Raw genomic sequence first — 16,200 nt, forward strand, 5'->3', positions numbered from 1 at the left:
TGGCGAGAACGATTCATCATGAATCCATGCTGATTACTGCCAATGAAACTGTTCTCATAACGAATCTCTTATATATATAGTCCCTTATCATACCCTCCAAGAGCTTGCATACTATTGATGTTTGGCTAACTGGTGTGGTTCCATTGAAGTCTATTACCCGCAAATCGCAGGGAAAAAAGCCCCATTCCTTTCCAAAAACGCACTGGCCGCAAACGCATAGATGTGAACTTGTACCGTAGGAAACCATGTTAAATGGACTGTAGTGCATTTCAGCAAACTGCACAGGTGTGAGCCTAGGGTAAAGTGTGGTATTTGCATTTGAATTCTATTGCTGTGAACTAGAGCTGCACGATTCTGGCCAAAATGAGAATCACAATTTTTTTTGCTTAGAAGATAGATCACGATTCTCACGGCGTAACATCTTTCACATTAAAACAAAAAAAAGTTGGGCTAACTTTACGGTTTCGTTTTTTCTTTATTCATTGAAGTGTATTTTTTCCCAAAAAAATTGCATGTGAAAGACCGCTGGGCAATTACAGTGTGACATAAAATATTGCAGAAATTACCATTTTATTCCCTAGGTTCTCTGCTAAAATTAATATAATGTTTGTGGGTTCCAAGTAATTTTCTAGCAAAAAAATATTGATTTTAACTTAAAGAAGTGTCAGAAAAAGATTTAGGCCTCTTTCACACGAGGGATCCGTATGTCCGTTTTACATCCTTCCGTTTTCGGATGAAAAACGGACATACATGTATCCCTATGGAGCTTCGGATGACAGCGGTGACATGTCCGCTGACATCCGACCCACTTCGATCCGAAAAGCGTAACAGAGGAAAATCCTACTTTTCCATCCGTTTTCGGATCGGGTGACGACGGACACTACGGTCCGTCATCACCCGATCCCCCACAGGGGAGAGCGGCGCTCTGACAGGTCCGTCACTGCAGTGTGCAGCGATGGACCTGTCATCTTTCTGCTCAGCGGGGATCGGCGGAGCAATCCCCGCTGAGCAAGCGGGTGTTCACTGGGCGGATCATCACTGATCCGCCCTGTGTGAAAGAGCCCTTAGACTTTTAATGGTTAAACCTCCTGCATTTACACATTGTTGAAATCTTGGCAGACTGCCCAGCTTATTTATTTACACAGAAGTTCTTTCCCTTTGATCTAAGAAGGAAGCTTAGTTAAAATGTATCAAGTTAAAGACTTGGCAGAATGCCTGAATACTTTCTTTTGACAGCTGAGTGAGCAGATAAAGTCTCTCCACTTGTTATATGAAAGAAATCGGCAACCTCTGCAGGAGAGATCGTCAGGGGAGGTGAATCGAGATCACGATTTAACGATTAATTGTGCAGCTCTACTGTGAACCTACATCATGCTTTCAAAAGGAGCTGTCCATGCAAGTGAAAAACAGGCCATTGTAAGGCTTCAAAAACTAAACAAATCGTTTAGAGAGATAGCAGCAACATCAGGAGTTGCCAAATCAACAGTTTGCTACATTCTGAGGAAAGAACACACTGGTGAGCTCAGCAACATAAAAAAGCCTGGACATCCACGTTAGACAACAGTGGTAGATGATCACAAGATCCTCTCTATGGTAAAGAAAAACCCATTCACAACACCCAGACAAGCGAAGGACACTCTCGGAGGTGAGTGTATCATTGTCAAAGTCTATCAATCAAGAGAAGACTTCACAAGAGCAAATACAGAGGGTTCACCACAAGATGCAAACCATTCATAAGCCTGAAAAAAAAAAATAGAAAAGCCAGATTAGACTTTACAAAAAAATAAATACAATTCTTTGGATGGATGAAACTAAAATTAAACTGTACCAGAATGACAGGAAGAAAAAATAAATAAAAAAAATATAATGTGAAGTAGGCTTGGAACAGTTCATGATCCAAAGTGCACATCTGTAAAACATGGTGGAGGCAATGTAATGGCATGGGCATGCATGGCTCCTAGTGTCACTGGGTCATTGGGGTTTATTGATGATGTGACTTAAAACAGAAGCAGCCAGATGAATTCTGCAGTGTTTAGAGATATACTGTCAGCCTAGATTCAGCCAAATGCAGCAAAGTTGATTGGACAGTGCTTCACAATACAGATGGACAATGATCCAAATTTATTGAAAAGAAATTCACATACTTTTTTGAGCGATAGGCCCCTAAGTGTTCAGGTGTGTGAACAAGCACCCCTTAAAACAAAAAGATTTTAAAAAATGTTGAGCTACAAAATGCTCAGATGTGAATAGGACCTTAAGGCTGGGTTCACACTATTGCGAATTGGATGCGGGTTCCACACATCCAATTCGCAATAGCAGGAGATTTAGACCACTCCCTATGGAACCGGTTCACATATCTCCGCAACGGCACCGGTGCAAATTTGCGCAGGAGCCCTGTGCGTCTTTTCGTCCATTTCAGGTCCGAATTCAGACAAAAATTTGGGCTGAAATCAGACCTGAAACAGTGAACGAGGACGCACCAGACCCCTGCTGTGAGCCGCATGCTTAGATAGTGTGAACCCAGCCTAAAGGTGCTCATATAAACAAGATGCTAACTAGTAATTCAAATTCATGCATACCCATACTTGGTTAAACTTAACTTTGATTTCACAATGGAGCGCTAAGAAAAGCGAAAAGGAAATAAAACATGGCATGCCTCAGGAATGTGCACACAAAGTAGTTTGATGTCTGTATTAAGAAGAATGATTCATTTATTATGACCTCTTAGGAGGAGATTACTAGAAAACAAGATACTCAAGCAGATAATGATGAACACCTCCTAATCTTCCACTCACACCTAGTACACCAAAACAATTACAGCTTTCAGTGAAACTCGCCTACAAAAAACAAGAACCAATCTGCAATTTGTTTAATAGCAGCAAAATTAGAGCTCAAATGGAAAGAAAATGTTTGCAATAAAAAGGAAAAAATGATGGAGAAGCACATTTTGCAAACATCTGCTAAGCTTGAAAGCATTCTTCCTGTGATGTTTGACAGATTTCATCATGTATGGCCAAAAATATCTCTTGTGGATTCAGGGCCAAATTTGGAGCTCCAGTTAACCAAATGTGGATTTCCTAGAAGTCAGGAACAATGGAACCTAAAGCCCAACTACAGGCAAAAAATGAAGTTTAAGTAGCACATCGTGCATTAAAATTGTGTCAAAGTTACCGTTTCCTCTGAGTTAAGCCAATTTCTTCCCCTGTGGACCAGGCATTTTTCCCTGCTCATCTTCTTGGGCACTCGTCGCCTCCATACTCCATGAATTCTCCTGCCTCTGGAGCTTATGAGAGGGGACCCACTTGTAGCGCAAGTAAGTATTTCCTGCACCATTAGAAGGCGTCCAGATCATGTAGGCAGAGATGTGGACACTCGAAGGACTCCAGAAAGTAAACAGATGAGAAGGATCAGGTCACGGCTTCAGGTATGTAAAATGGGCATTTGGTTAGGGTTTTTTTTTCCAGTTGGGCTTTAGGCCTCATGCACACTGGAAATTATAAAAAATGCCAGCAGCTGTAGAATGAGTGTTTCCGCGTCTAGCATAAATTATACTCCTACAAAAGTTTATGGCTCAATAGATAGCTGCGTTTTTAAGCTTTCTCAAAACACACTAGTTCTGGGGGTTTTTCCAGCCAGAAAATGCCCCTGCCAAAAACTGTTGATAAAAGCCTATGTGTGTGTATGGACACATAGGACAACATGCTGGGGAGTTTACTGGCTGCAGAAAACAAAACAAAAAAAAAAAAAAAGAGAGAAGAGGTTGTCTGAAGCCAAAAACAGCAGCTGTAAAAAACATCCAGTGTGCATGAGGCCGTGAAGTGGTCGAGGAAACATAAAATAGCATTTAGTACATCTGAGGAATACATGCACATTCTCCCACGTTTTATCTCTTTATACACTCTGCAAGTCCATAAAAATTAATAACGGCTCTGAACTCTAGTTTAGGAAAAATATTCAACTAAAGTATTCTTTAAGTGGAAGTAAACTTCCATCACTAAACTTTACCCAGTGTTCATTTCGTCAACGTAAACGTTTGTCAAAAGATTTAGTCTGCGTCATTTTTTACAGTGACGAAAACCAAATGAAAAGTACAGCACATTTTCATCCCTCGTGAACTAACTTCCGGATTTCACACAACTCCGCCTGCTTCCTCAATCCGCTCCCAGCGAGCAAGCGCACCATGATGAGACGACTGCCAGAGACCTGAGAGTGAGAGCAGCACTGCGCATTACAGGCCAGCCAGGCCTCCCAAGTCCCAACTCCTGACGAGATGACCGCACCACCAGGCACCCAGAGCAGACTGAGGTGTACAGTAATAACAGTTGTGGTACATTACAGACCTGAGGCCTCCCCTCAGACCTCTGTTCGTCCAGAGCACACTGTGGATTACAGGCATCCTCTGACCAGTGGCAGTGGTATCCAGGGCACTGTGCATTAAAGGCCATCCCTCAGACAACCACCATCCAGCATACTTCAGCATTACAGGCCTCCTCAGACCACTGTCCAGAGCCCTGTGCAGCATTACAGGCCTCCTCAGACCGACTAAATCTGTATCTGTGAGCTTGTTCAAACCACCATAAATCAGGGATATGTAATTAGCGGACCTCCAGCTGTTGCTCCCATCATGCCTCTGCCTCTGGGTGTCATGCTTGTGGCTGTCAGTCTTGCTATGCCTCCTAGAACTTGTAGTTCTGCAACAGCTGGAGGTCTGCTAATTACATATACCTGCCATAAATAACATATTAGATTTTTTTACTCCAGGGGAGTATATAAATGGAGTTTTGAAATTCTAGAGAATTTAACTAAAACACATTAGATTTTTGTTGACTAAAATGTTATTCGACTAAAGTGTACTGGAGATTTTAGTCGACTAAAATAAAACTAAAAATTCCATTTTAGTCCCAAGACTAAAACTAAAAATCGAAATTTGCAGCCAATATGAACACTACTTTTACCTATAGGTAAGCCTTATTATAGCCTTGTCTATAGGTAGTGTAAATATCTCCTAAACTGGTACTGTTTGGGAAATATTTACTGTACATGCACGCCAGTGACATCACTGGCGCATGCACTCTGAAGTTACAGCCACCCGTGCTGTTCCTTCAGAGCCCAGTGCCATGAACGGCGGCTCCCACACGCATGTGTGTGACGTCATTGTGGCTCCGGTCAGTCACAGAGCAGAAGTCCGCAAACCCAGAAGCAGCTCTAACATCTTAGCGCCGGAAAAGATTAGTTTTAAAAGGCAAGTAAACAATATGTGCTAGTATGCGATGCATACTAGTACATTAGCTTGCAGGAGGAAAAAAAAAAAAAAAAAAAAAAGTTATATTATATAAAACACACAAATATGTTTACAAACGCTTTAACTTAAAGTACCTTCTATTGCTCTCAGCCTCCTTCAAATTTTTTTTCTTTTACTGCGATTAATCTTTTTAGATGTTGTCTACGTTCATGCTACATGCTTCCACTGTATGTTGGAATATAGCCACCCTCTCTTGCTCGCTAACAAGATGTACTTTGGGACATGTAGTGTGCATAGAGCGGTGCACAAAACCACACCCAACATGCACTGCTCATTCCAAGGGAGGAGGAAAAAAAAAAAAAAAGGGGTGGGAGGATTTAAGCACTCATGGGGGGGGGGGGGGGGGGGAATGTTACAAGGAGGCAAGAAAAACCACAGTAAGAAAAGATTTAATGAAGGATAGTCTGACATCAGTGAGCTGGTCCAGGCTTTGTAAAGATCCCCACTTTGTCAGGATTCACCCAGATGCCTGGACTGGCAGCTGGCTCAGCCTCAGTGCACCACTGAGAGCTCAAGCCAGCTGCCCGTCTCCTGCACAGCCCGGCGCTCCACTTAGCAGGTGACTGAGTCATTAGCTCTCTGTTCACTGAAGACCAAAAACTGACTGATTAGCAATCTTTGACTGCTCAATTCTCAGTCTTAGAAGCAGCGGGGGACAGATGCAGCAGTGGACCAATAATGCATCCAACTAGGTGAGCATAAAATGGATTTTTTTTTCTTTTAAGATTTCTAAGCTTCTCTTTTAGTGTGCCAGGAACATACTAAAGCTCCTAACTTTGACAACACAGCTCTGAATTCCTCAGCATGTGGTCTTAGAACTGCCTAATTGACTAGAAAACACAGACCTCTTCTCATGTCCATAACTCCTTCTTGTGCACATAAAGATATAAGAACACAAGATTTCAGCCCAAACCAACAAGTAATTTTTGCATGCATTGAACAGATAAAACGTTTAATGGTATATTTAGCTGACAAAAAAAAAAAAAAAAAAAAAAAGTGCAAGTAGAAAATGCTCATTGTTACTGTATATACACTCAAGTATAAGCCGACCCGAATATAAGCCGAGGCACCTAATTTTACCACAAAAAACTGGGAAAACTTATTGACTCGAGTATAAGCCTAGGGTGAGAAATGCAGCAGCTACTGTAAGTGGAAAAGAGGGTCAACAATACCCATCTGCATCCTCACTGTGCCTGTCTGCATGCCTCATGTGTAACAAAGCCCCACCTCCTCCGTGACGGAACGCCGATTTAGTTTCCCAGCAGTGAGTCGGTGTTCCGCCTATCATGGACGAGGAGGAGGTGGGGATTTGTTACACTGGACGGCCGCCAACTAGACTGCACGTCACAGCGCTGGGAGATAAGGTGCATGAGGCTGCAGATGGACACAGTGAGGCAGGGAGACTCGAGTATAAGCCGAGGGGGGCGTTTTCAGCACACAGAAAAAAAAAAAAAAAAAAAGGGTGCTGAAAAACTCGGCTTATACGGTATACTTTAAAGGCAGAGGGAAACAAATAGTGTAGCACTTAGAAAATAACGTGACACATAGGCCAAACAGGGGCAGTGAACTCAAATAAGCAAAAACATATAGTGAATGTCCAAAGGAAAACAAAGCTAACGATTTTCAGCAAAAAGTTCTTAAGCTTCTTGTGGATAAATAAAACTTTCTTGTGGAAAGCTTCATTATAGATATCCCAACAGTGAACCAGGATGTGAAGTGAAGAGAACCACCACCATAAAAACAGGAGGCTTACCGGAACGTTTGAACACACAAGAACATATGTTCTGTGAGTCAAACAGGCTTGTGTTATATAAACAACCAATAGAGATGGACACTGGAACCGTCAATTGCCTAGAATGGAAACTCCCGACTCTCATCAAGGTGAAGATGTCTGTATGGGTTGGTCTCATAAAATACAGTAATTTAGCAGATAAAATCAGCGCTTTTAAAATCAAATGGCGGCAGTGGAGACCTTCCCAACGCGTTTTGTCTCCAAGGGAAGAGCCTTGAATTGCAGGTGCAGCACCTCGTTCCCCATGTTTATCGCCATCCTTAGGAATCTTTGAGACTGAGGGGCTATAGGGATGTGCAGATAGGCATCTCGTAGGACGATTGATGCCACAAAACACTCCTTGGTCAATAGGTTTCGGACCATGAAGACAGAGTCTCTTGTATAAGACCGATTTGTTTAGTGATTTTAAGTTGAGGATTAAATCGAAAACTTCTGGATGTTTTTTTATTTTAATTTTATTATTTTAAATCAGAAATATATGGGAATAGAATCCCTGATAACGTTCCCCCAGTGGTACCCAAGTCACAACCCCTTGTTGCATCAGATCCTTTAACAGGTTCTTCATAGCTAGGGCCTTTGTTGCATCTCTTGGTAGGTTTTTTTACAAAGTACTTTTCTGGAAGGTGATCCGAAAATTCTATTTTGTAACCTTGGAAGAGCATGCTCAGAATATACTGGTTTTCCATCATGCTTGCCCAATAAGGGAGGAAATTTTAAAGCCTCCTACTTGTAACAGGCTGTCATTGCGTTTTGCTGGTTGACGCAGGAGGATGGAAAAGGACATTTCCCTTGCCTTTTCCCCTCTGCCCTGACCAATTTTTATTTTTCTCTTGAGGTTTGTTACTTTGTTCCTGAGCCCTTAGAGGGTGAAAAAAAAAAAAGTCTTCTTGACAGTAAAGGACTTCAAGAACTGAATCCAAATCAGGGCCAAAACAATAAGTCCCCCAAGAATGGGACCCCACAAAGCTTGTTTTTGGATGCCGCATCTCCCGGCCAGGTTTTCAACCACAGCGCCCTTCTAACGGAGTTAGTTAGGGCTGTGGCTTTTGCTGTCATCCTGATAGATTCTGCTGATGTGTCTGAAACATAAGGTACAGCTGCTGACAAAATCGTAAAGGAATCGAGAATTTCTTGCTTGGGCGAATCAGCTATTATATGGGCTTTAAGCTGATTCACCCAATATTCCTAGAGACACAAGTAGCCGCCATTGATGGTTTGAGGTTGCCCATGATGGACTGCCAAGCCCGCTTAAGCTGCTGATCCTTCTTTTTATCCATGGGGTCCATTAAAATCCCCATGTCCTCAAATGCCAGATCAGTTGATCTTGAAACCTGAGAAAAGGCTGCATCGAGATTTGGAACTTTATTCCAAAGTGCCGCTGGGTCTTCATCGAATGGGAACCTCCTTTTATGGGCACTTGGGAAGAAAGGCATTCTTTCTGGTTCAGCCCATTCTTTAATTGTCTCAGTGATTTCTGCGTGGTCCGAAAAGAACAATTTTTGGGCTCACCGAGTCCTGCGTACAGCCTGTCATGCAGACAATTCTTCTCGCTCTTCCTCCAAGCCCAAAAGGTAGCATAAATTTCCCTTAGTAGGCCATCTACTTGCTCTAAAGACAATTTATATTTAGAATGTGCATTTTCCACCTAGTCCTCCTCCTCATCTGACTCTTCCTTATAACTGGGAAGGACATTCCCCCTCACATTCTGAGGACCTAATTCAGGTGCCTGTCCCACTTGCAGCGGCCCCCGAATCCATCCTGGTACTGCAGCGTGTTGCATGCGGCTAAAACGCCGGTTCCGGGCGCCATTAGCGCCTCTGCGCCGGACCGGAACTATAGGCACCAGTCTTGTTCCTCCCTCCTACCCCTGTGCTTTCCAGCAGAAATTACGCCATGCGCCTGCTCCTAGGATGCCGCCCCACTTCTGGGTACTTCCCTTCCGGCGGATGCAGTCCTCTGACTGCCCAGAGAATCGGCCGAATTTGAAACAAAAGAAAAATTTCCGCTGCCACCTGGAAGCGGCAACCCCTAGAGCAGCCCTGGCTCTCCCCGAGCACTAATGAGGGAAGAGCCCATCCCACAGCTTCTGCCATCACCCTGTGGAAAATGTAGGAACTGGCTCTCTGGAGGTATGGAAAGAAAAAACGGTGGGGCAGGGAGCCTGGCCTCTCAGAACAGCACCTTGTTTCGTTAGTGGAGTCGAACCGACAATTTCAACCGCAATGATGAGAAAATTTAAAAGCTCAGGATGGAATTATTTTCACTAACAAATGATTTTCAAACTATGAATTTGGGAAATTACTTACACTTAAAGTACTTACAAAACAGACATTTGACCAGTCATCAAAATGTTTATAGAAATACGTTTTGCACACCTCCAGTATCCAGCTCAAGGTCTGAGATGTGCAAAAAGAAGCTGAACACAGAATGACTTTTGTGTTTCCTTCAGCATCTACAAGTATCCAAAAGACTGCTGAACTCAGAAAATTTAAATATACAAGTTACTAGTCCATACAGAGGGAGCCTGGGAAAGCTGAGGATCTTGCTGGAATACCCTGCAAGAAGATGCTCCAGCATCCTGTACCTAGATTTGGGATCCTCAGCTTTGCTAGAAACCAGCTTAAAAGTCTCAGCGACGTCACTCATGCCTAGGCAAGTGCACCAAAAACCTGGAGAAAAAAAAAAAAAGAGCTTTTTTTTTTTACATTTGAATGCTTTATTTTTATTGCTTACACTTGTTTTTATTGTTACAGGACTGGGTGCTGTGAGGTCCACTTTAAGGCAATTTAGGTTTAATTACCTGAACATCCCTTAAAAGCAATGACCATCTCAGTAGGTCATTGCATGCATGCACGTCACCTGTGGCTGGCCAGTGGAGAAGACAGTGAAGTCTAGATGCAGAACAGAACAAAGATAAGTTGGCAGTGGTGGAAGTGCCAAGGGGGGTTGTGGACTTTATATGGCTGGGGGAGGACACACCAAAAAGCTAAGGTTCAGATAATTTGCAAGTATGCTGTGCATATCTGCAGAATACAGCTAGAGCTTTGGGGGGTCCAGAATAAGGAACATTTTGATTGAAAACCAAATGCCAAGCATGGTTAGAATGGAACACAAAATCCATTGTTGCAGGGCATCTTCAAAATATCTACAGAAAGGAACCTCTAGCTTACAGGAACATTGGCACTACATTACATATAGGGTGCATCCCACAATGCAGGGCACCATAAAAATTTGTTGTAACTGTGTGGATCAACAGGATTGAAGGGAATTGACAGCACAGCAGGGGAGATACACATTGGATTGTTAGTACAGCGGCTCCAACCTGAGCTATCAGGTTTTTTTTTTTGTTCAACCAAAAAATTAAAAAAAAAAAATTTAAAATAGTAGTGTGTACGAGGCTTTAGACAATCCATGAAAACGCATCTCTTTAGAGAAGCCTATCCTGCCCCTACCTAACAACTGTACATTTATTTTCTTTAGCCCATCCCTCCAGTTATTACCTTTTGTATCTCTTGACCCTCCCTCTTAGATTGCAAGCTCTCAATGAGCAGGGCACTCCGATTCCTCCTGTATTAACTTGTACTGGAATGGGCAGCACAGTGGTTAGCACTTTCACCTAGCAGCAACAGGGCCGCCGGTTCAAATCCCGACCACGACACCATCTACCTGGAGTTTGCATGTTCTCCCTGTGCCTCCGGGTACTCCGGTTTCCTCCCCCACTCCAAAGACATGCTGGTAGGTTAATTGGATCCTGTCAAAAAATTGGCCAAATATGGGTATGTTGTATGTGTTTGTAAGCGTGTCAGGACCCCATGGGGCAAGGACCGCGCTATACCGCAGATGGACACAACGGCGGCAAAAAGCACCCTGAGGCGATTCAGTTCACATAAGTAGAGCTATACAAGTCACTCATTCATTCATTCATTATGTAGTAAAAGTACTGCACAAACTGTTGGTGCTATATAAATACCGTATAATCATTATTATTACAGGCCATGGTTTTATATTGACCACCACAGTAAACCACCACTGTGCTGTGACTAACGCACCACAAGCTGTAGACCTAATCATCTGCAACAAAGGATCACTGAGCCCCAGAACCTATTTCAGGGGGTTCCTTAGTGGTAAAAAGGTTGAGAAAGAATGCCCTAGAGGCAATAGCTATACCCAGCCATAGAGGACTGCTTGTGTCCCCCAAGGAACACTGGGGGAACATTGGTCACCAGCAGTGATTTCTTAAAGATGTCAGGATAGAAAAACGAGCTGCCAAATTTTAGGAGGAAAGTGCCAGGACTGTCAACCCTATCCTTACTTCTCTACTTGGGGAGTCATTCTCATAGAAGAAGCAAGTTCTTATGGTTTGTACAGGCACGTTCCTTTGAGACCATAAATGAAGCAAGAAAAAAGACCAGAAAGCACCTTCAAAAATGAGTCAGCTCCCCTATTCCTATCCCAACCAATTCACAATAATTTCAATGCCTGCTGCTTGGTATTTGGCAATCTCCCATCAGCCTAAGGATGGCCATACATGGCTCAATAACTGACCATTTTTTTTTCTCTAATCGATCCCTCCCCATAGGAATAATTGATCTATAGTGCATTTGATTGAGATCACACATACAGGGAAGTGGAGTCGATAGTCACAAAATACAACTAAGTTACTGATCGTATCTGTTGGATATTATGTAATCTCACAATCTGATTGACAGAAAGTACAATCTAAGCATCTCAGTGCTGGCGATCAATGCAACGACCTGGCTGATCAACTCCATCCAATCAAATTGGATCAAAAAGGGAAGTGATGCCTGTTTGATCATCTTCTTTGAAAAGCACAATCAGATAATAAAATTGATTGTTTATGGCCACTAAAAGGCTTCATGTACACTAGCAGCTCCTAAACTTGAGTTTAGGTGCTTTTGGAATTATTTTTGCCAAAGCTTCTAAATAAAATCTCATAAAAGCCTATGGGGTTGATTTACTAAAGGCAAATCCACCGTGCACTCCAAGTGCACTTTGAAGTGCAGTCGCTGTAGATCTGAAGGGAAAATCTAAATGAGGGCAAAAATGCTGGTTTTTATTTTCCTTGCATGTCCCCTGCAGATCTACAGCGACTACACTAGTGCAGAGTGGATTTGCCAACCCCTATGTGTCCATGTACACATAGGCTTTTAGGATAGTTTAGGAGCTGCTGCATTTAGCTAAGATTAAGAGCACTTCCACACTGATCTGCTGCGGCGTGGTTTTTAAAGGACGTGCGACTCAAAAACCACACCAAAAATGCTTTCAATGGGAAAGTGCATTTTTGGTGTTTTTTTTTTTTTTAAACTCCTCAAACACGTTCCAAAAATGCTGCAAGCAGAGTTTTTTTCACCTCAATGGAAGCGCACCGCCCCAGTGTGAACACATTCATTGACTTTAAAAGGGAAGCATTTTTTTTCCTTGAGCTTTTTAAGCAGGGTTTTTTTAGCGCTTTTGCAAAAAAAAAAAAAAAAAAAAAAAAAAACACACACACACACACACACACACACACACACACACACACACACACACACACACACACACAACACCTCCTCAGTGTCAATGCAGAGTGAGGAGCCTAAACCTCCCTCTCCTGAACGCAGAAGAATTGCTTTCAGGATAGGAATATTTTGATCACCAGCCACGGTCAAATCGCTAACTGTTTCAGAGTAGGCTAGTGTACGTGTAGCCTAAGATGCAATATACCACAAACAAAATTAGAAAAAAAAAAAAAAAAAAAAAAAAAAAAAAAGAAGTACACTCTGAAGACCCCCTGCTCTCTAGATCCCTGGTCACCTCTCAACATAATCACCTCCAGGACTTCTCTTGAGTCTCTCCCATCCTATGGAACTCCCTGTGCGGATGACTCCTACTCTATCTACATTTAGGGAACCAATAAATTACAGGTTTCTAAAAGCAAGCCTAATCAACATCCCAAGAACTTCTACCTCCATCAGCTTATCCCCATTTTGTATCACTTGTAGGTTCTCACGAGCAGAACCCTTTTGTAATGTGACTGTATTTTATGGGGTAACACACTGCACAAACTGGTGGTGCTACATAAATGGTGAATAATAATAATAATAATAATAATAATAATAATAATAATAGCTCTCATGGTTTCTCTAGTGGCAATATTTTCTGATTTAGTATGATAACATATACACAGATAAGGACAATAAACTGTTATCCTACACTTTAAACCAGTAATCATCAGGAAAAAACCCAGGGAAGGCCAATTCCAAGCATCAGTCAGGTAAAGGAGAAGAGCAGCCACAACAGGAGCAGAGAGGTCTATGTGTCATCCTGGGTGAGGAATGTTTGGATGAGTTATGTCAGGAGTGTACTCATTTCCTGATGACCTGTCACCGCAGGACTACACAGCACACCCCCCCAGGCTATGATCCTCAGACATCCAGAGGAAGACAGCCTGTCATCAGCTCTCACAAGGCTGATCTTTCACAGATAACACTGCGATCCCTTTATTACAGGCAACAAATGAAGAAAGAAGCTCCCACTAACTCGCTCCATACCGAATGGCTGCAGATCACCAGCAGCTCCCACTAGAAGCCCTCCTGATCCCCATCTAAACAAAGCAGACGGATTAGTAAAGGCGTGATAAAGTGGGAGCCAAGTCTGGAGCCGCCGCACAGCAGACAATGAGTTAGCGGGGGATCAGCCCTCCAATCAGGAGCTGTACATGAAGCAACACATGCAGTAGAAATGAGCAGACAGCATGGACTTACCAGCTTGCGCAGTGATCCCTCGTCCATGGCGGTGAAGCGCTCCTCAGACATGTCTCTCTTATTATAATCACTTCACTTCTTCTACACACTTCTCCACTTCCCACCGATCTACATCTGTTCTCTCCGGCACACGGCAACTTCAAATCACTACTTTGCCCGCCCCGTGTGCGCCCCCTTTCCCCTCCCACTGATAAACCAGCCAACCACAGGAGGCCGTTGTGCTGTTCGCACCGCCCAGGTGTGTCGTGACTGGACGGATCGAATCTATAACACCCGCCCCCTTCGCAGGGCGCGCCGGGAGTTGTAGTGTGGTGTGGTTAAAGGTGAAGGGATTGCAGGTATAATGATGCATTTCAAACTGAAACTGTCACTTCCAACGGACTGAAGAGTGAGTCAATGTCTTCTCTGTGTGGCACCGAGGTGAAGAGGCAGACAGGGTGACGTCATATTGAACTGTGCCATTCACACTTGTCTGCTCAGTGAAGGATGTACACAGGAGAGCAAGTCCTGTGTTGTAGGTTTTTGTTTACTTTTGGGTGTTATACATGTGAGAAAAATTCCTCTGTGGTTTTTAAATGTATTCTGTTGCCACCTAAATAAAAAAAAATGTGCCAACTTAGTTCACCTTTACACCCCATATACTTATGTGTGATGCTTTTTTCAAATTATTTTTTTTGCACATATGTAGCATAGGGCAGCCCATTCACTTTCATGGGCTAACCTATGTACGGAAAACGCGCCAAAGTAGCTCCTGCTCCCTTCTTTCTTTTTTTTTTTTTTTTTTTATGTAGAGAGTTTCGCACCTTTTTAAAATATGTGTTTTTCACACAACAAAATGTGTGACTGCTACTCACGTTTGGGCACTGCAAGCATGATGCGTGTTTATGTGCACATTCTGGGGACGCCAACGTTTGCAGTGCAGTCAAGGTGTCCCATGACTTTCCAAACTCTGCCTTTAAATGACATACCTCTAGGCAAACAACAGCTTCTGCTCAGAAAAGTTCTGCGCTGTCATTGAATAACTAGGGCAGTAGAGGGTACTATGAGTGTGTACCCATAATCGCAGGCGCAAGCTCTCTCCCTCATCCACACTTGCACAGTGCCCTCTCCCATGTCCACAAATCCACATGAGCATAGTGTGGTTTCTCTCACCAACATATCCACTTATGTAAAGTGCGCTCTCTATCGTCCACAAATCCAAACATGCACAGTGCACCCTCCCTTGTCCACATATGCACAGTGCGCTTCCCTTCATCCACAAATCCACATGAGCAAAGTGTGGTTTCTCTCACCAACATATCCACTTATGTAAAGCGCGCACATGTACAGTACACTCCCGCTCAACTACAAATCCACACATGTACAGTACGCTCCCCCTCAACCACAGATTCACACATGTACAGTATGCTCCCCCTCGACCACAAATCCACACATGTACAGTACGCTCCCCCTCGACCACAAATCCACACGTCTCCCTCGACCACAAATCCACACATGTACAGTACGCTCCCCCTCGACCACAAATCCACACGTCTTCCTCGACCACAAATCCACACATGTACAGTACGCTCCCCCTCGACCACAAATCCACACATGTCCCCCTCGACCACAAATCCACACATGTACAGTATGCTCCCCCTCAACCACAAATCCACACATGTACCCCTCGACCACAAATCCACACATGTACAGTATGCTCCCCCTCAACCACAAATCCACACATGTACCCCTTGACCACAAATCCACACACGAACAGCTCCCCCTTGTCCACACGTGTACAGTGCACTCCCCCCAAAATCTACAAATCCACACATGTACATACAGTGCGCTTTTCCTCATCCACAAATCCACACATACATAGTGTGCTCTGCCTTGTCCACAAATCCACACATGCATTGAATGTTCTCCCTTGTGCACAAGTCTACACTCTCAAAGTGCTTTCTCCATCGTCCACAAATCCACACATGTGCAATGCTCGCTCTCCCTCTCATCCACAGATCCACACATGTATAGTGCACTCTCCCTCATCCACAGATCCACGTATGCATGGTGCGCTCTCCCTCGTTCACAGATCCACACATGCACAGTGCACTTTCATTTGTGCACAAATCTGCAGATACACAGTGCACTCTCCCTTGTCCACAAATTCACACATGCATGGTGCGCTCTTCCTCTTCTACAAATCCACATATGCATAGTGCGCTCTCCCTTGTCCACAAATTCACACATGCATGGTGCGCTCTTCCTCTTCTACAAATCCACATATGCATAGTGCGCTCTCCCTTGTCCACAAATTCACACATGCATGGTGCGCTCTTCCTCTTCTACAAATCCACATATGC

The 16,200-nt window shown here is 43.5% G+C and overlaps 1 protein-coding gene across 4 annotated transcripts in view; it reads right to left on the reverse strand.

Annotated features, from left to right (window-relative positions):
- Positions 1 to 14,095, reverse strand: part of SMTN (smoothelin) — a 219,956-nt gene extending 205,861 nt beyond the window's left edge. For 2 of the 4 annotated variants that reach the window (XM_073631072.1, XM_073631091.1), the window contains exon 1: positions 13,859 to 14,057. In XM_073631072.1, coding sequence (XP_073487173.1) covers positions 13,859 to 13,909 — 51 coding nt within the window. In that variant the 5' untranslated portion in view covers positions 13,910 to 14,057. Of the gene's footprint in view, positions 1 to 13,858 lie in introns of all 4 variants that reach the window. The other 2 variants (XM_073631099.1, XM_073631082.1) reach the window with 2 other exon arrangements.
- Between the last annotated feature and the right edge of the window lie 2,105 nt (positions 14,096 to 16,200).

The sequence above is a fragment of the Aquarana catesbeiana genome, linkage group LG01 (assembly GCF_042186555.1).
Source record: "Aquarana catesbeiana isolate 2022-GZ linkage group LG01, ASM4218655v1, whole genome shotgun sequence".
Taxonomy (NCBI): Eukaryota; Metazoa; Chordata; class Amphibia; order Anura; family Ranidae; genus Aquarana; species Aquarana catesbeiana.